A 20,896-nucleotide genomic window follows, 5' to 3' on the forward strand; every position below is an offset into this window, starting at 1 on the left:
ATGCTCAAATAAACATACCTGTACACAAAGGCTCAGAGCATTTAGGAGTTTATATTAGATTAGAGTTTATATTAGATGACCTTGCATCATAAAAGTGAAGTTTACAATAATAATAATTTGCTAACTCTATATAGGTGAGAACTTTTGTCTCATTTAGAGTGCTTTGTAAATACTTTACTATATATACCTTTTAATTAAAAAAAGAATGGAAAATTAATATTCTTACCCGAGTTTTAAAGGTCGTCAGAATCAAGGCTTGCCCATTCAATAACCATTTATTAGTTACTTACTATATTCCAGGTACTAAGCTTACAATTTAGAGAAGACTGATGCTGGTAAACTCTCAGAAATGAGTATATAATACAAGTTACAATGATTGTTATCCAGGAAGGAAAGAAACCCAGTTCGTTGAGATCACAGAATCTGCTGTGATCTCATCTGCTGCTTGCCCAAGAGTGCCTGATTGCAGAATGGGGGGAAAGCAGACAGGAAGGTTCATCTAAGGATGAAGCTCTGCCAGAGGGTGCAAACAAAATGGAGAGGGCCAGGGGAGTTCAGGCTAAGTCTGGGAAGGCATCTCTGGGGACAATCTGAAGAATAAATAGGCACAAATTAGATTGCATGGGTCAAGAAAAGCTTTGCTTTAACTGAGAGAGAAGATGAGCTGGGAGAAGAAGAGCACTCCAGGTGGAAGATCAGCATGTGCAAAGGTCCTGTGGCAAAATGGAAAGTGGTACTCCAGTTTGTCTGGAGCACAGGGTCCAAGGACCAAAGTGGTACAAAAACAAGGCCTGAGAGGTGGGCAGGAACTGCACGAAACAGGACAAGGTACATTGTTAAGCAATTTTGTTTTATGGTAAGGGTAGTAGGAAGCCCTTGCATAACGGCTGGCATGATGTCACTTGAATCATAAAAACATCCATCTTCCTGCAGAAGAGAACAAAACCCCAGAGGACCAAAGTGGATTTAAAGAGCTCAAATGGGACTAGGTTGGTGTCAGTGGAGATGAAGTGAAGTGGGCAGAGAGGAGATGTATTTAAGAGGCAATGAATTGGATATAGGTAGTGAGGGAGGGTTGGGTTTCAGATTTTGTAACTGAACGCCCTGCGGTGACATTCACTGAGATGGGGAGTAGTGGAAAAAGAATACATTTGTGGGGGAAGAGTATGAACTTTTTCTTTGATGATAGTCCCTTTGTCTAGAGAGAGACACAGTTTGAGTGGAGAAAAAAGCCTGGGTTTGAGCCTTAAGGATGATAGGAAGAGGAGGATGAGGCCGCGGGAATGGCCAGGGAAGTAGACGAGATGTCAGGAGTGGTGTCCCAGAAGCAAACTGAAGAGGGGATGCTGGGGGACAGCAGCTGGTCATGTTACAGGCTGCTGAAGATTAGGTGGCTGAGAATGGCCCGCCAAATTGGGTGGCCAGAGTTCATGGCGACCTTAGTGAGGATACCTCCTTTCGTGACCTCCAGGTGTGACAGAGAAGATGTGTGCAGGTTTGCTAGTCTTGTGGGTCTGATGGCAGGCCTTTGAGAAAATTTCTGCTGGATGGCTTCAGCTTCTCAGTGAAGTAAAACAGGATGTCATTTGCTAGGAGAGAGGAGGGGTGCTGAGGGTTGGAGGCTTTAGGGGAAATGTTTGAAATAATAGTAGAGGAGATAGAAAAAAATGTGCTAGAATTTTCCTTTGGGTGTTCAAGATTCATGTGAGATGAGAGATGACTAATTTAGAATTAATAATCTGCCTTGTGAGGTGAATTTGCCCAAGAGTGCCTGATTGCAGAAGTCGGGGAAGCAGACAGAAGGTTCATCTCGCGATGAAGCTCTGCCAGAGGGTGCAAACAAAGGGGAGAGGGCCAGGGGAGTTCAGGGCATTGGCAAGGGTGCTACTGAAATGATGAACTGCAGAATCTATGCTGCATCAGGGAAAGACGTTAGAAAGGAAAGGAGAAAAGTCCATGAACCAGAGGCCTTGATGAGGCCAAAGGATGGTACTAGGGAGGGTAGTGGATCAAGCACATCGGAAGGGAAGAGGAGGTTTGAATTAGTGATTGTGGAGAAGATCACAAGGTCAGGAATGTGATTTTGGGAGTAAGTGGTTGAGGCAGGGGAGGAGAAAGTCATTGCAGACAAAGTCTAGAGACTGGGAAGCCAGGGAACGGAATGAGGGTCCCTGTCGATGTTGAAGTCATCCAGGAGGATGGAAGGACCTGCTTGGGAAGGAGAAGAAGACCACAAGGCAGGGGCCACAGGCCTTGAGAATGAGAAAAAGGTTGGTAGATGACAGCAACTCGGAGAAAGGGAGGGGAGGGATATGGCTGAATGGTAAAAGCAAGGAAGCATGGGGAGCCGCGCCCACCTGGGCCCCACAACACCTGGGCCTGAGGGAACCAATGGCCATCACTTGCAAAGAAGTGGTCTTGCTGGAATACCAGGTTTTGGGATGTACACAGAACTAGAATACAGGTCTGTCAGTGCAAGTATAATTTTCTATCCAGCACATTTCAGTATATTTTATTAATTATGATTTTCACTACCGCTGGTACTGTCACCTGTTCCTATGATGACTGCTGTGCATTTCTCAAATAATTTATGCTTTACAGAGTACTTTGGCATAAACTTCATGATTCACCATCTCTGTAGCACCTGGGTAGATTTCATACAGATCTAAGAGAATAGGGATTGTAAAGTTTAAAATCAACATATTTGGATTACATATTCTAGGATCCTGTGGTCAATGCTAGAGAATAAAGAAGTACTTTGACAAAATGAATTGGATGATTACTTAAATTCATGGCATCAGTCATATCTCTATCAGGCAAGTTTATTCCTTTTAGAATATCCAAATAATTTTCATATAGGAAATAACTCTTCATTTACTCTTATTTTTCTATTTGCGGTATGATATCTCTCCCATATAATGATGTTAACATCATAGTCTAGTATCAAAGCATAAGCACATTATTGGGCTGGGACAATCTCTACAACATGGCAGACCATCATGCAGTCCTACAGCTTCTTCAAACTTTTCCCCCAAAACCCCCTACTTTTGTCTTCGCTCCCCAAAAGTAGGTCATCCTGTGAGCGCTGAAAGTGTGTGGCTGTACTGATGTCGGCTCTAGCAAAGCTCCTGGTCCCCTTAGGCAAGGGGATCTTAATTATGTTGTGTGTCAGAGGTAGTAAGCATTGCACATTTCCTTAACAATGCTGTTGGGACACTTGTTTGGAGGAAGTGACAACAGGGAGATACAATCTTGAAAACATATTTTAACGACTAGCAAAACTACCTCTAAGAGAGAGTTCTGAATGCTACAACTTGGAGGAACCAGACTAAAAGATACTCTAGTCTGGAGATCTACGGCAGTACTGAATGATACTAACTCTGAGTGTGATATCCCTTCTCAGAGAAAAAGCTTATTGCCAAGTTCTGTTTCTCTTGGGAATTTCACCACTGGCTTCAGAAACCATGCTCCAACCCTGGCCCTAGAGCTTGTGAGATAGGATGTTCCTAGATGTTTCAAACTAATCTCTTTTATTTTAAATGAAACCTACAACGATGTGATAATGCAAGTCAAATATGAATGGAAAAATTCTCCAATATCTGGATCCAGTCTGGAGGTATGGATTTGACCTAAGCTCTTTATCTTGATGAGTCCAGAAAATATCTTTTTTTTCATTTGTTTGTTTTTTGAGACAGGGTCTTGCTCTGTTGACTAGTGCTTGGAGTACAGTGGCACAATCTCGGTTCACTGCAACCTCTGTCTCCCAGGTTCAAGAGATCACATCTTAGCCTCCTGAATAGCTGATACTAAAGGCGTGCACCACCACACCTGGCTAATTTAAATTTTTTTTTTTTTGGTAGAGATGCGATCTCACTATATTGCCCAGGCTGGTCTCGAAGAACTCTTAGGCTCAAGTGATCCAACCACCTCAGCTTCCCAAAGTGCTGGGATTGAAGGCGTGAGCCACTGTGTCTGGCAAAAATATCTTTTATTCACTAAACAGTTCAACATATATATTCCCTCACTTGGAATGGAAAATACCTGCAAAGAATTTTTGTACCACAAGTTCATTCTCATACATAGAGAAAATGGGGAATAATTTTGAAATGTGTAAGAAAATTCTTTGGAATCTTTGTGGAGATATAACAATGGTTCCTAGTAGCTCTATCACCAAAAGTGGTGTGCAGTCGATTCAGAGTCACAAGACAGAATGTGTCAGAAAGGGCTCTTCCCTTCAACATGCTTGGAGAGTGACTTTGGAATGCAATAGTAATTTAGAGCAGGGACAGTAACCTTTTTCTGCAAAGGACCAGAGAGTAAATATTTTAGGCTTTGCAGACCATGTGGTTTCTGTTGCTATTACTCATGTCTGGTGTGAAAGCTAGCATAGAACAGGCATGGCTGGGGTCCAATTACACTTTATTTATGGACATCGCAATTTAAATTTCATACAGTTTTCATGTGTCATAAAATACTGTCTTAATTTTTTTTTCTTTTTTTCTTTCTTTCTTCTCTTTTTTTTTTTAGATAGGGTCTCTCTTTGTTGTCCAGGTAGGAGTGCAGTGGTGAAATCACAGCTCACTGCACCCTCAACCTCCTGGGCTCAAGGAACCCTCCTGCTTCAGCCTCCCTAGTAGCTGGGACTACAGGCACATGCTACCTCACTTGGCTTATTTTTAATTTTTTTGTAGAGAAGGGGATCTTGCTATGTTGCCCAGGCTGGTCTTTAACTCCTGGGCTCAAATGATCCTTCTGGCTTGGCCTCCCACAGCACTGGGATTACAAGCATGAGACACCTGCCCAGCAAAATTTTTTTTTTTCCCAACCATTTCAAACTGTAAACCCCATTCTGCTCAGGGGGCATTACAAAAAACAGGCAGCCATTTGTCAAAACCTGATAGAGTGCATTTTCAATTAGGGAATTGGGAAGGCCAAGAGAAAGAACACACACATACAGTTGCCTTTCATTCACCTTCACTGGAGGAGACACATGGCCACTTAACAGGAGCTATTAGGCCAGATTCCTGTTACCTGGAGAGTTCTGAGGTGAAGAACAGGGTGAACAGCGAGGAGAGAAGCTATACCCAGGGTGGAAGGCAGCCTGCAGGGGGACGTAGGACATAATCTCTTCTTCAAAGAGACTGCAAATGAAAAAAAAGAAAGAAAGAAAGAAAGAAAGAAAGAAAAAGAAAAGTCAGTTTTACGTCCCTGGGAAAGTGTTCATGAATTGGGGTAGCAGCAGTTACAGTTCTCACAAAGCAACAAAAGCAATTAGATTTAAATGTATTATAGAAAGATAGGTACATCCCGCTTGCAAATTCTCAGTGTTGTTTTAAACCCTGATTAATCCTAAAACAATGTCTCCATCAAGTACTTTAGGCAGCTCTTGCTACCTCGGTTGGCAAATCTAAGGACTGTGATGGACACGGGTACAAGGGTGGGGCCCCATTTGCGTTGCAGTTACTAGAATCCTCTAGAACAAGCAGTGAGTGTTTCAGTCTAGGCCATTTTCAGGGTGGTCGTGACGGAGGAGAGCTGCCCAGGGAAGCTTTTCCAGAAGGATTTCAGGCCTAGCCCCTTACCTCAGCAAAATGACCAGATCCGCATCACAGGACAACTTCTCAAGCCCATGATTACCCTCAGTCCGAATGTAATGGATTTTCTCCCTGAATCATGCGAGAAAGAAGAGGAAAATTAGACGCCAACACATAAGCTCAGGAATACATCTTCTTTGGATCTCTTATTTCCTCTTCCAATACTGCTGAATAGCAATGTCCTAACGTCCCATGTATTTTGCAGAATTCTAAGCTCGTATCACAGGCTCTCAGGATGCTCTATAATGGATGGCTTTTCTACAGACTTGCACAGGTACGGAAGCTGAGGAACACAGCAAAGTTAGGTCCTCAGGTAGCTAAGACAGTCAGGAGTGGAGCTGGGTAAGAGACGGCTCCTGAAAGACTGTTCTGGGGCCGGGCACAGTGGTTCACGCTTGTAATTCCAGCGCTTTGGGAGGCCAAGGCGGGCAGATCACGAGGTAAGGAGTTCGAGACCAGCCTGAGAAATAATGGTGAAACCCTGTCTCCACTAACAATACAAAAATTAGCCAGGCGTGGTGGTGCCTGCCTGTAATCCCAGCTACTCAGGATGCTGAGGCAGGAGAATCGCTTGAACCCGGGAGGCGGAGGTTGCAGTGAACTGAGATCGTGCCAGTGCACTCCAGCCTGGGCAACAGAGTGAGACTTCATCTCAAAAAAAAAAAAAAAAAAAAAAAAGACTGTTCTGGGCTCATGTCATGTTGGAAGCCATGGGAAGAAAGAGTGAGCTGGCGGGTGGGTGTCTCTTGAGAAATCTTGTGCCTGATGGAAAATTTATAATGCCACATTGGGCACAGAGGGGGCCCGGCCCCAAGAACCAAGAACAGTCTCCCAGGTCAGTCAAGGCACAGGCATCAATTTTGTCTCTGTTAGCTACAACTTCGTCTATTCTGATCCTTTTAGACAACCTCCAACTCCAACTCGGCAAATTGTTTCAAGTAAGTCTATGGATAAGTAGGAGTTTTTGGATCAAATTAACTTTTTAATTTGCTTCCCTGACGTTATTGAAATATTACAAACACCATACCCAGAATCTTTCTATTGTATGCACGCTTCAAAGGAGTTAATATATTTTGCCTTTTTTGAAGAGATGCAGTAGAAATCAGGGAAAATTAAGGATCTGTTTTTTAAAAATCTTTAACTTTTTTCTTTTTTTAATTTTTACTTTGAGGTAATTTTAGAGTCATGTGTAATTATAAGAAATAAACAGACAGATCCTGTATACCCCTCACTCAGTTTCTCCCAGTGGTAAAAGATGGATGATTTTATTTTCTTCTGTTTTGTTTTTTTTTTTGAGACAGAGTCTTGCTCTGTTGCCCAGGCTGGAGGCAGTGGTGCAATCTCAGCTCACTAACCTCTGCCTCCTGGGTTCAAACGATTCTTGTGCCTCAGCTTCCTGAGTAGCTGGGATTATAGGCATGCACTACCACACCCAGCTAGTTTTTTGTATTTTCTTTAAAAAAGAAATTATTTTTTTGAGACAAGGTCTCACTCTGTCACTCAGTCTGCAGTGCAGTGGCCTGTTCATGGCTCACTGAAGCCCCAACCTCCCAAGGCTCCAGTGATCCTCCTGCCTCAGTTCCCCCATGTAGCTGGGACTACAAACACACACCATCGGGCTTGGCTAATTTTTGTATTTTTAGTAGAGACAGGGTTTCACCATGTTGCCCAGGCTGGTCTTGAACTCCTAGGCTCAAGAGATCCAACCGCCTCAGCTCTCCAAAGTGCTGGGATTACAGGCATTAGCCACTGCGCCTGGCCCAAAAGATGAATGATTAAAAAATATATGTATATTTTCCAAAATACTGCAGATACAACTTTTTCCTCTCTTTGATTGTATTAATATAAATCCAAATCTTCACCATAACTTAGAGATTTTCAGGCAAAAAATATAATCAATTTGACCTTTTGGCACGGAGATCTTTTTTTTAAGGCAAGGGAAGATTTTGAGCCTCTACAAAGATAGACAGAATGGGATTAAACAGGGAAATGCACTCTGATCCAACTTCAGTGCGGGTGAAGCACCGTTGCAGGAAATGGCATCACCAGAACCTAGGGGGTGTTCACAGTGGCTTCTTTGATGGGGGTTTGAAAAAGGGAGCAGCACTGTCCACATGTCATTCAGCAGGGAACGTGTGGAAACCCAGCCAAGAGAACAGAACATCCCCACCCCTCTTGTCACCTTCTTCTCCCTCTGCCTATGTCCTTGACCCCAGCCCTGGGCTTTCTCCTCTAAATATTGACACTACCTCACAGCCCTGTTGTTTGGAAGATGCTCTTGAATCGTCTCTAATTTAATGACTTTGGCCTTATGAATGACCTCAAATTTATATGCTCTGCCAATGATAATGTCCCCCTGGGCAGGTTATCCTCCTGCCCCAAGGGATCCACATCTGGTTAAGCCCCTGGCCTCCCTTCCTGGAGGAAAAAGAAGCCCAGAGAGGGCAGTCCCCAGTTTAGAAAGTGCCACCTAGTGCAGTGGTTCTATCGTGGCACCACCGTATGGACCACATCCAGGTGTCTGAATGCTAAGCACAATTGTCTGAGAGTTTTGGTGGCTCTCCCATCAGACATTATATTCTCTGTCATGTCTAGCAACATTTCATGCAGAGCCAGTGGTGTGAGGGAGCTCCAGATGCCCCTGGAAGTCCATCCCAAAGTGCATTGAGAACTGGGGAAGACATCTGAGGGTGAGAATGCCGGCTGTCTCTCCTACATATATCCCTTGACCGTCAGGAGAACTCCGGAGCACACTTTCCCTAGAGCTCAGGACAGGACAGGCGCCTGCCTCCTTGACATCCTGACATTTGAAGCCACTTGTGGCTTCAAAGACCTCAAAACTCAATATCCAAAATGAAATCCTTGACATTCTTCCTCTCTTCAAGCCAGTTCCTCCTCCAGTCTTTCCCATCTCAGTAAATGACACCATTATCCACTCACCTGTGCAAGCCCCACACTTGGCTGTCATTCTTAATTGCTCTCTTCTCCTCACCCACCATGTTCAAGCTGTCATCAGCTCCTGTTGTTTTTGCATCCACAGTATCACCCCAAACTGCTCCCTCCTCTTCATCCATATTTTCCCATTATCCACACAACCATCATCTCTCACGTGGATGAATATAATAGTCTCCTGCATAGCCCCTGTTCCATCTTATGCCCCTCCCCAGCCTATCTTTTCCCCACAAAGCTGCCCAAACATTGCATCTGTGTTTTTAACGACCACAGCTGCAATCATATTTCATCGGTGGTCATGAAAAACAGACGAAAAAGGTCATGAAAAAGCAGCTGTGGTCGTTAAAAGCACAGATGCAATCCTATTTCTTTCCAGTGGAAAACTTCTCAATCACTTCTCAAATAGAATCGCAATTCAAATAAAATCTTTCCTGTTGGTGATAGGGCCTCCCTCTCCAACTTCACCATGGTAGGTCTCGCCTACCCTCCCAATCTACCCCTGCACCACACTAGCTTTCTTCCATTCTTCACCTAGGTCTAAGCTTTTCCTGCCTCAGGGCCTTTGCATACTCTCTCCCTGATCTCTACTCTGCATCTCAAGGGACCTTGCCTTCTCATCCTTCACGTTTCAGCTTAAGCACCAACTACTTGGAAAAGCCTTCCCTGCGTTCTGTTTAGGATGTAAGTCCTCTTCCTTTGTACCAGCATATTCTCCACTATTGCTGAATTCTAATCATGTTCATGGCACTTAACATGTTATGTAGCTGTATATTTGGCTTAAAAAAACAAACCCCAAGCTTATCTATTATCTGTCTCCCTCCATAGATTGCAAATTCATTGGGAATGTACATGTCTGTTTTGCTTGCTACTGCATATGTAGCCCTGGGACAATCCTGATTCAGATGAGTGACACAATCAAAGCACTAGTTGAAGGACCGCCTCCATGCCCCTTAAAGATGACAGATGCCACTAACCTCTGGGTTTTCTGGCTCCATCCCCTTCTCTACATGTGGCTTCCTGCCTTTCACTGCAAGTCACTGCTGTCAACTGGACAGTTTTCTAAATACTCAAACCCAGCAACTGGCTTTGCGGACCCAAGACAGAGACTCCATGACTCCCTGAGAACAGCAATGGCTGAACAGAGGTCACCATCTGCTCTTGGAGACCACAGAGGAAGCCATGAGTTCTTCCGGGTGGGGTCCTGAGGAGAGTGGTATTCTCTTCAACTCCTGAACCTTCCAAGTGGATCTGACTCACCCTGACGTGGTACTCAGGGGCAGGTGGAGGCCTCGTCATGGAGAGCAGGGCCCGGCTTCCTGCATCTCTTAAGCTTGACCTCCTGAAGAACAAGTTCTTGCTCTTTTCTTTCTGCTTTTTAAATTCTATCATCACATAGTCTAGTTTCTGATAGTCATTGTGAGCCTTCTGTTTTTGATGAAATATTTGGGTTCTCAACCTGGGTCCACAGTTTCTTTAGGGTCCATGAACTATTTGAAATTATATTCAGAGGTTTATATTTATATGTGGAGGAGAGTCCAAAAGAGCTTCCATATGCATCTCAAAGGAGTCCATAACCTTAAAATAGGTTATTAGTTTCTATACTAGATAATTTCCAAGTTGTTTTTCCAATTCCAACGTGGCTCGATTTCAAGTTACCCCAGCTCTGCAAAATCATAATTGTACAATCCCATATTGCAACAAAACATTTAAAGTTTCTTGGATTTTGTTATAATGTGATATATGATAGGGCTGCAAACAGTTTACTGCCCTTTGAAAATACATTCCACTCTTTTATATCGGGAATTACTTAAAAAAAAAAAACTTTTCTAATGATTAAAATGAGACTTTTGTGTCTTTGGTGAGTTGAAATTCTTCCAAAAAGCAAGCAGTGAACTCACTACTTAGTGGTAGAATCAGTAATGTAAAGAATGTTCAAGAACAATCATGCGTCAAAAACCCTTAAGATAATACAACTCCCCTGGAAATACCTTGAAAATTCCGTTAGGTTGTTAGGTGAGTCAAAGAGCAGTCCATGAATGAATGACCCAGGTGGTTGAATATGACCCTGTCTTCTGCAGCAGTACAGTAATGAAACTTGGGGAGAGACCTCTTAGGAGTTGAACATAAATGAAAGTGACCATTCATCATGCTAAAGATCATTGGTTCATGCTAAAGATCTTTCATTCACTCTAAAAGTCATTGGTGTTTCCTAGTTTCAAAGTAGAGGACCCGGTTCTAAGGGGCAGAGTGGGCACAAAGACAAGGAAGAGAAAGGCCTTGCTCTAAAGAGCTTAGAGTGCTGTAGGGAGACACAAGTAAATGACAGAATACGAGAGATCTAAAAATATCTTTGAGGCACAAAAAGCATGCTATCAAAGCAGGACAAAAGAAATACTAGGAAACCACCATTCTCAGCAAACTAACGTAAGAACAGAAAACCAAACACTGCATGTTCTCACTCATAAGTGGGAGCTGAACAATGAGAACACATGGACACAGGGAGGGGAACATCACACACCAGGGCCTGTCAGGGGATAGGGGGTCAGGGGAGGGATAGCATTAGGAGAAATACCTAATGTAGATGATGGGTTGATGGGTGCAGCAAACCACCGTGGCACATGTATACCTATGTAACAAACCAGTACGTTTTTCACATTTATCCCAGAACATAAAAGTATAATAAAAAAATTAAAAACAGACAAACAAAAAAACCAAAAAAACCCACAAATGCCTTGGCAACATCAGGAAGTTCCCACCCCTGCCAAAGAAAAGAAATACTAAAGCCTGCCTAGATCACCAAATTTTTGCTTTTGATCTGAGCCTTTAAAATGGGATGAGAGGTCCTTAACAGGGAAGTCATTCCCGGAAAGACAAAGGCAGGAGGGTACACAGCCTGTGTGGTGGAGGTGGTGAAGGAAAAGCTTAGCATAGGATAGAGAGTTAGGTTAGGGCCAGACTTTGGAGACCATGGACATTGTGCTTAGAAATCTTGACTTCAGGCTGGGTAAGGTGGCTAACACCTGTAATCCCAGTACTTTGGGAGGCTGAAATGGGTGGATCCCTTGAGGTCAGGAGTTTGAGACCAGCCTGACCAACATGGTGGAAACCCCATCTCTACTAAAAATACAAAAATTAGCAAAATTTTGCTGGGTGTGGTGGCACGTGCCTGTAGTCCCCGTTACTCAAGAGGCTGAGGCTCAGGAATTGCTTGAACCTGGGAGGCGGAGGTTGCAGTAAGCTGAGATTGTACCACCTCACTTCAGCCCAGGCAACAGAGCAAGACTCTGTCTCAAAAACAAACAAACAAAAATATTGACTTTATTTCATATGTGATGGAAACCATGAAAGCTTTCTTGAAGGGTAGGGAGGACATGATTTAATCTATGCTTTAAGTAGGCCACTTGGTTATGATAGGGTGATAGGGAATATTTTAGGAGAAACCCCTGTATGGTCCAGAAGAGAAATGATGAGCACCTAAACTTGAACCATGGCAGGGAGAAGAGAAAACGAGGATGGAGGAGAGAGTATGAGGAGGTGAATGGTTAGATGTGGAGGTGGAAGAAGAGGGAGGAGAGGAGATCAGGGACAGCTGGGAGGGTAGTGGCTCTAATTTACAGAGTGAAAATACAGGGAAAAGAGGTGTCAAAGAGGGGGTGCTGGAGGGGAAAGAATGGTGAATGATCCATTCTGGCAGGAGTGGCAAGGGTTGAAAAGCAAAGAGCCTACTTGAAGCTGTTAGCGATTCCCCGAGGAAGTCAGAGTAGAGTATCGCAGGTATCAGCCCCATTCACAAGACTGCACCACATGGGCAGGGAAGAATGAAATGCAGCCATTGCTGGGATTCTCGCTTGCCCTGCCTTAACCTTTACACATCCTCATGTAAGTATCGCAACCATGCCCACTTTGTGACCTCCATTTGGGAGACTAAGGGCAGAGGGTTGAATAACACACCTCCATCAATAGTCCCTACCTGTTGGAGTAAGAATTCAAATGTCAAAGGGATGTGCTCTTAACCCCCATGCCTCTCCAGTTTTTGGAATGTTACAGAGTAAACCAAAGCAAAAAGATGTATGAATATTTTGGTGAGAAAGCAGGATTTAAGTTCGGGCAATATTTTCTCTTTTTATCATTTTAGATCGCTATCCCTTCCACATGAAGTGATTCAGAGTTTCAGGGGCACTTGTTCAAAAATGACCCTGATGAAGAATAAGATGTAAGTAGTTAGAACACACAGGAAACATTTTGTTTGCTTGTTTATTTTCAAACATGACCACTCAATATTTGGTTTACCATTCAACAATTATATTTCAAAACTAAAAGTAATTTACATGGTGCTGTGCATAAATAATTTTTTAATGGAAGCTATTTTGTTTCCTTCCTGTCCTTTCCTCCAAGTCAAGGGAAATCATTTCAGTACCATATAAATGATACGTAATCTGATAATATGACCATCTCTGATGATGCCATTTCCCAGAATACAGGAACCCCGAACCCTTCATCTTGAGGATTCAAGTTCTCGTTTAAATGCACAAAAAGAATGCATAATAAGCTTCTGCTCCTTCTCCACAGAGGTGTTTTCCCACCAGGAAAAATGGCTGCAAAGACCTAGAGTTCCAGGGAGTGAGGGGCGAGGCTTACCTGAGTGTGTGGTTTCTTGCTAAGCTTGGCTGACGCTCTTGCAGCATTTCAAAAATGTTTGGCTGGCGAAGAAATGCCACAATCTTGTCATTATATGCTGAAACAGACAAAAGCACAGAGTTGTGGTTGAGTCTGCAGCCCAGAGATAATCACCCTGATGATTGGAAAATGGCTGCTTGATACCAGGATTAATGAAGGCGTTTGAAGGGCAGGCAGCATACTCATCAAAAAAATGCAAGCTCTTGAAAGTTTTTAAAATGTGACATAATAGCATTATAATTTTTTAAGGGATCAAACTAAAAGTGAACCAGATCTATGTTAATCGTCCTTAACGCTTCAGGATCTTTACTGGGTATTAATGCATCTCTGCATGAACAGGTAAAGGAGAACAAAATAGCTCTCCCAGAAGAGGAGTTCTCCTCTCTTCCTTCTAACTTTTCTTGGTCATTTTGCCACAGTTATGGTAAAAGATTCTTTATCAGTGAAAAGAAATCCATGTGTTGATTTCCCGGTAGTGATAATGGAAACACCTTTTAGATGCTCTCATTTCATTTTCCTTGATACAAGTGGCATATGTTTTGGAAAGAGGTGGCTGAAGTTAGGAATGGAGACTGCAAACTTTATGCCATACATACGTGGAAAGAGAGGTATACATTAAAAACTGTCTAGCAACAGTAAAATTCACCTCCCTATTTAAACCATGCTCTTGTGCACGGGGTTAACAAATCACTGAACAGGGTAAGGAAGAAAGGACCTATGAGTTTGGGAAAGAATAGAAAAGAGAGGGAGGGGAACAGAGAGATGAGGAGGAAGGGAGAGGGGAAAAGGACAGAGGGGAGAATGGGAGCAGGGGTCGGGGAGTGCACCATATCCTAAAAGAGGAGAAAGGAAACACAGAATGTTGAGTAGTAAAGGCTTTATGACAAAAACCAGAAAAACAAACAAAAAATCAAGGCTAGGTGTTGGTATTCTGTGAGCCCCTGGCTCAAAGAAGCATGATACATACCCAGTGGCAATGACTCATGTTGATGTTGGCTTCGAATAGCAGCTACTAAGCTGTGTCCTGGCCTGGCCAGTAAAGAGGCTCCTCTGTTTCTAGAAACTTCTGAGGCCTAATTTTAGAATAAAAGCATAAGCATTAGAAATTTGTATCAGTTTCAGATGTCTTTTGATACCAATGTTTCAACCTAAGGGGTAAAAGGTTCTGAAGTCACCTAAGTTGAAAAAGTAATAAAGTGATGGAAAAGAAAGCATACAAAAGTGTCTAAGCAGAGTTGATGATGTGCTATACTATGGTTAAGAAAGCAATGTGGCTCACGCCTGTAATCTGAGCACGTGGGGAGGCTAAGACAGGTAGATAACGAGGTCAGGAGTTTGAGACCAGCCTGGCCAACATAGTGAAACCCCGTCTCTACTAAAAAATACAAAACTTAGCCAGGTGTGGTGGCAGGTGCCTATCATTCCAGCTACTTGGGAAGCTGAGGCAGAAGAATTGCTTGAACCTGGGAAGTAGAGGTTGCAGTGAGCCGAGATCACTCTGGCCTGGGTGACAGAGCAAGGCTCTGTCTCAAAAAAAAAAAGAAGTAATCATGCCAAAGTCATGAATATTAATCAAATTAATACATTGAATGGCTCAAGAAACATTTCTCATCATAAATCTGTTACGGAGAGATAAATTCCAGATAAATATTATTGGTAAGGTAGGCCTATAACTTTCTAACAGGTAGCACTGAACTTCAGTACTGAATGTATAATGGACTTCTTGTTGAAATATTATTGATTACATTCATTCTTTGTTGAATGCCTGTTATTGCATTCACTGTGCTGGTTTCTGTTCACATAGCATCTTACATATCCTAACAAATTCTGCAAGATAAGCATTATTAACCAAAATTTACAAACAGGGAATCTGAGGATCCAGGAAAAGTAAGGTTTCCCCAGATTTACAACCATTGGAGAGGTAACCAGGGTTCTAATACTTGACTGCAAAGAACGTGTTTACTCCTTCCATGCTGCCTACCTGCTTCCAATATCTTGGTTCTGCTTAAGCATTTTTACAAAACTTCAGAGAGAAATAACTTGCTTAGCCTAAAGTTGATACTTGTGATGATTAACTTTAAACCAAATTAGCTCAATTTTGCCAGTGTGGTAGCTCACACCTATAATCCCAGCACTTTGGGAGGCTGAGGCGGGTGGATCACTTGAGGACCAGAGTTTGAGACTGGCCAACATGGTGAAACCCCGTTTCCACTAAAAATCCAAAAATGAGCCAGGCATGGTGGCGCATGCCTGTAATTCTGGCTACTCGGAAGGCTGAGGCACGAGAATCTCTTGAACCCAGGAAGCAGACATTGCAGTGAACCGAGATTGCACCATTGCACTCCAGCCTGGGCGACACAGCAAGACTCTATCTCAAAAACAAAACAAAACAAAACAAAACTAACTTAGCTCAATTTTAAATTTTATAAATTTAAAAACATCACCTTTGTAAAAGGTGAAAGAAAAGTTTGCTGATCAATAAACTATGCAGTTCTAGAGCATGATAATGGACATTCTCACTATGATTCTACATACATTTTGCTTTTTAAGACCTTTGCAGAGTAAGATGTTAAAATCTATAGACGCACTATAGAGTTTCCACATTGCAGTACATTCACCAGATATATGGGATTGAATGTAGAGTGTAACTCATCCTATGATATTTGGCAAAGTATGCTAAAATAGGCTTTAAAATAGTTAAGAATTTTGAAGTGTTAAAATAAAGACTTTAGACAAAGTAAATTTACAGAGTTTAATTGAGCAAAGAACACTGTGAGAATGGGGTGGTCCTCACTCAGAACCAGAACCAGAAAGGGCGGAGAGAGCACCGTTCTGCAACCGCGGGCAGGCAGCATTTATGGAGGGGGAATGGGAGCGTGGTACCGAAGCAGCTGGACTGGTTACGGCTCAGCGTTTGCCTTATTTGAACATGGTCTGATCAGTTAGCCACCTGCGATTGACTGAAGCTTGGCTGTTGTGACTGGCTGAGACTCAACCCTTTGTTGCCAAAGTATACTCCCAAACTAGGTTTTCAGTTAATTCATGTCCCAAGTGAGGTGGCAATCCATTATGTAACGACTCAAAAGTATGAAGGCATCCTTAAGCCAAGTTTAATTTCATGTAACAGATGATAATTTTGTAAGACACTTAGAAAGAGTTCAAACATCCAGATTTAAAAAAAAGGAAAGACAATTCTCCCTCTGAGACCAGCATAAAACTCACTAACACAGAATTCAGGAAGGTGATGAGGACCGGTGCTACAAAGTCTAGACAAGTCCGTTCCAAAACGGCCACTTAAGAATAGGCCATGTGCGATACTGCAGATCGTAATGTAGGGCAAATTACTTAACGATCCCTAATGAAGAACACAGGCATTGCTGATTTTCCTTTGGTTCCCACTTCCATACTCCACACCCAAGGATAACATCCTTTTATGCAGACAGTGGCCACCAGTACATCCTTTGTATGCGGACAGGGGCCACCAGTTCACTCTCTGTATGTGGTAGTCTTTGCTGCTCTTCTGGAAGTTGGGTAGAGATGCAGATGCATCTGTTTTCTCTCCTGGTCCTTCTCATTGCCCATGGCTACTTGAAGGACAAGGGAGTAGATTCTGTGCCACTTTGGTGGACTTCTCACTTTGATGTCATTAGCTCTCAGCTCTGCTCAGCTGGCAAAGCCAGATACCAGGGTTTAGAAGGTGGTATTTCTGCAGCAGCACATTCCAGTCTCAAATGTTTACAAAGCAAAAGATGAAAGAAAAGTTTGCTGATCAATAAACTATGCAGTATTGAATCCTCATACTTCTATTTTTTCTCCATGAATAAATAAATAAATACATAAAGGCTTTCTGGGACTGAAATGATAAGCCTCTTTTTCTTGGAGGGAATCATGTCAGTTTGCCTTCATGTGTATTTAAAATATTATTGACCTTGTAAAGACAGGAGTTGCAGAGACCCACCAGCTGAAGGTTATCTAAGTGATAACAGAGCGAAACTGGGGAAACAGCCAGATCTGCTCGCTGAGCTCAGGAAGGCTTGGCTGTGCACTGAGCTCAGGAGACATTTGTTGTCTCGCCCTGAGTGAAAGTGTCTAACTGTCAGGGCATCACCCAGAAATGAATAAGGCGTTGAAACAGAAAGAGGCTCACTTCTATTCCTGGCCCTCACAGGAAATTCATTCATGGTGCCTACTTCTGAGGTCACCCACTCAGGGGTAAAACTAAGTCAGATTGAAAAACTTCAGAAACCAGCTGCAGTCCAGCTAGCCCAAAGGCAGATGACTGACCAACATTCTTCAGGCTTAATACGAATGTGATAGAGGAAATAACACAGGGGGAGATAGGGCTTGTTGCGTCCCTGAGCCACAGAAATGTCTGCAAAGGGTTGGCTGGTACTGGATGGCTCATAGACCAGAGCCCGGAGGACAGGAGGGTTGGATAGAAACACTCTTCTCCAACAAGGGGCCCAGGAATGGACAGCGATGAAGACAGTTTCAGGCAGGGCTGGAGGAAATTCTGAGGGTCTAAGTTTGAACTAGGATTTAGTGTGTGCTAGGATCCTTGAAGCCCGGCAGTGGTACTAAACAATCCACCCTGAGGGACGTCTGACAGCAACTGAGTGACTGATTTGAATCTCACTGCAAACATGATGCCAAGATGGCTTTTTTTCTTTCTTTCTTTCTTTTTGAGATGGAGTCTCACTCTGTTGCCCAGGCTGGAGTGCAGTGGTGCGATCTTGGCTCACTGCAACCTCTGCCTCCCGGGTTCAAGTGATTCTCATGCCTCAACCTCCCGAGTAGTTGGGATTATAGGCGTGTACCACCATGCCTGGCTAATTTTTCTATTTTTGGTAGAGATGGGGTTTTGCTATGTTGGCCAGGCTGGTTTCGAACTCCTGACCTCAGGTGATCTGCCCACCTTGGCCTCCCAAAGTGCTGGGATTACAGGCTTTAGCCAGTATGCCTGACGTTTTTTCTTTTCTCCTTTCTTTTTTTCTTTTTCTTTTTTTGAGACAGAGTCTCTGTTCTTCAGGCTGGAGTGTAGTGTGCAATCATAGCTCACTACAGGCTCAAACTCCTGGGCCCAAGCAATCTTCCTACCTCAGCCTCCTGAGTAGCAGGGACTACAGGCACACGCCACTGTGCCCAGCTAATTTTGAAAATGTTTTTGTAGAGATGGGTTCTTGATATGTTGCCCAGGCTGGTCTTGAACTACGGGCTTCGAGAGATCCTCCTGCCCTGGCCTCCCTGAGTGATGGGGTTACAGGTGTGAGCTACCATCCCTGGCCTGCTTTTTTTCCCTAAGGTCAGAAAATGACTACAGGACTGATTTTCCATTTAAAACCAAAATGACATGACTCTAATGTCCTGGCATTTGACCCCTTTGGTCTTATTTAGTTTCTTGGGGGTGTGTGTGTGCGTGTGGGCACATGTGGTAAGGGCGAGTGAGGGGAGAGAGAGCCCCTGGTGGCCTGCCTCTCCCCAGATATGCTGTGACAACTCTTCCATAATTGGGTAAAACCCAGTTTGTGGTAGGGACTACTTTTAGGATTTCTTTTTCTTTTGATATTGATAGCTTTCATCATAATTGTAAATGTGAAAACTTCAAACATTTGGCTCTCCAGACAAAACAAAATAGATATCCTCAGAAAATAGTTTTCAGCAACTGGTAAACAAGCTGCTCTTCAGCGCTGCAGTTTGGGAATGTACCCTTGTGGGTTTCCTTAAAGCTGTGATTGAAAATTGTATGTTTTAGACTGAATTTGGGTTAATAATCAGCTAACCCTCTCTCTGCAAACACTGGAGACTTGATGATAAAAAAAATGTAGCAAGTTCACAGGAAGGGCTCAAGGGACGAATTTACATTCATCTCTAGATTCCTTCTGTGTTCTGAAAACGGATCATTAACAACGTTGTCAGAATTATCTGAAGGAAACAGAGATATTTGAGTTGTTCAATATTTTTATAATTAAAAGCAGGCAATAAACACACGTTCAAGAAAGACTTGTGTTAAATGATGGTAGATCCATGTGATAAAACATTACAGAAAAATGTTAATGGTGTGGAAATTGTCTACGAGGCACTAGGATATAGAACCATAGACAACATGATCTAATGTCTTTATGTTTATGTGTACCAGTGTCTCCAGATGGGGAATTATGCTTTTCCATCTGTGTCTGTATTCTGCATTCATTACTTATCGTTCATATAGCGATGTGCCGCATAGCGATGTTTCAGTCAACAATGGATGCATAGGCAATGGTGTTCCCATAAGCTTATAATAGAGCTGAAAAGGTCCTATCACCTGGTCATGTCATAGCTGTCATAACATCATGGTATAATCGCTTTTAAAAAAAATAAATTTAGGCCAGGCACGGTGGCTCATGCCTGTAATCCCAGCACTTTGGGAGGCCAAGGCAGGTGGATCACGAGGTCAGGAGTTTGAAACCAGCTTGGCCAACATGGTGAAACCCCCGTCTCTACGAAAGATACAAAAAATTAGCCGGGTGTAGTGGTGTGTGCCTGTAGCCTCAGCTACTCAGGAGGCTGAGGCAGGAGAATCGCTTGAACCCAGGAGGAGGAGGTTACAGTGAGCCGAGATCATGCCATTGCACTCCAGCCTGGGAGACAAGGTGAGATTCATTCTCAAAAAAAAAAGAAAAAAAACTGAACCAACCCAAATGCCCATCAGTGATGGACTGGATAAAGAAAATGTGGCACATATACACCATGGAATACTATGCAGCCATAATAAAGGATGAGTTCATGTCCTTTGCAGGGACATGGATAAAACTGGAAACCATCATTCTCAGCAAACTAACACAAGAAGAGAAAACTAAACATCGCATGTTCTCACTCATGAGTGGGAGTTGAACAATGAGAACACATGGACATAGGGAGGGGAACATCACACACAGGGGCCTGTAGTGGGGTTGGTGGGGGGAGGAGAGCATTAGGAGAAATGCCTAATGTAAATGACGAGTTAATGGATGCAGCAAACCAACATGGCACATGTATACCTATGTAACAAACCTGAACATTGTGCACATGTACTCCACAGCTTAATGTATAATAATAAAAAAAATTTAGTGTAGCCTAAGTGCGCAGTATTTATATTCTACAGTAGTGTACAGTAATGTCCTAGGCCTCACCGTCACTCACTCACTGACTCTCCCAGAGCAACTTCCAGTCCTTCAATCTCCATTCACTTTTATAGGACACTTAGTCCTATAAAATAGAAGTATACTATTTTAAAAATCTTTTATACTGTATTTTTACTTCACCTTTTCTACGTTTAGATATGTTTAGAGGCACAAATACCATTGTGTTACAACGGCCTACAGGATTCTGTACAGTTAATATGCTGTACAGGTTTGCAGCCTGGGGGCCATAGGCCACACTGTACAGCCTAGGTGTGTGGTAGGCTGTACCATTTAGGTTTGTGTAAGTGCACTCTAGGATGTCCACAATGACAAGATTGCCTAACAACAACATTCTCAGAATGTATCCCTGCTGTTCAGTGATGTATGACTGTAATTAAAAAGTTTATGTTCAAAGTTGTCTGAATTTTACAAACTTCCAGCCAAACCTGTGACCAAGTGCAGGTTACATTGAACCAAGAGGAAAATGACCGATTTTAAGAAGCAATGCAGTGATTACTCTCCCCAAAAGCAAGC

At 43.0% G+C, this 20,896-nt stretch overlaps 1 protein-coding gene across 3 annotated transcripts in view; it reads right to left on the reverse strand.

Annotated features, from left to right (window-relative positions):
- HECW1 (HECT, C2 and WW domain containing E3 ubiquitin protein ligase 1) overlaps positions 1 to 20,896 on the reverse strand; it is a 454,397-nt gene that overhangs the window by 56,959 nt on the left and 376,542 nt on the right. For all 3 annotated transcript variants that reach the window (XM_025379207.1, XM_025379206.1, XM_025379205.1), the window contains 4 exons: positions 14,191 to 14,296; positions 13,185 to 13,281; positions 5,583 to 5,666; positions 5,032 to 5,141 (listed from right to left, as the gene is read on the reverse strand). In XM_025379207.1, the coding sequence (XP_025234992.1) occupies positions 5,032 to 5,141; positions 5,583 to 5,666; positions 13,185 to 13,281; positions 14,191 to 14,296 (397 nt within the window). The remainder of the gene's footprint in view (positions 1 to 5,031; positions 5,142 to 5,582; positions 5,667 to 13,184; positions 13,282 to 14,190; positions 14,297 to 20,896) is intronic.

This window comes from Theropithecus gelada, chromosome 3 (assembly GCF_003255815.1).
Source record: "Theropithecus gelada isolate Dixy chromosome 3, Tgel_1.0, whole genome shotgun sequence".
Lineage (NCBI taxonomy): Eukaryota > Metazoa > Chordata > Mammalia > Primates > Cercopithecidae > Theropithecus > Theropithecus gelada.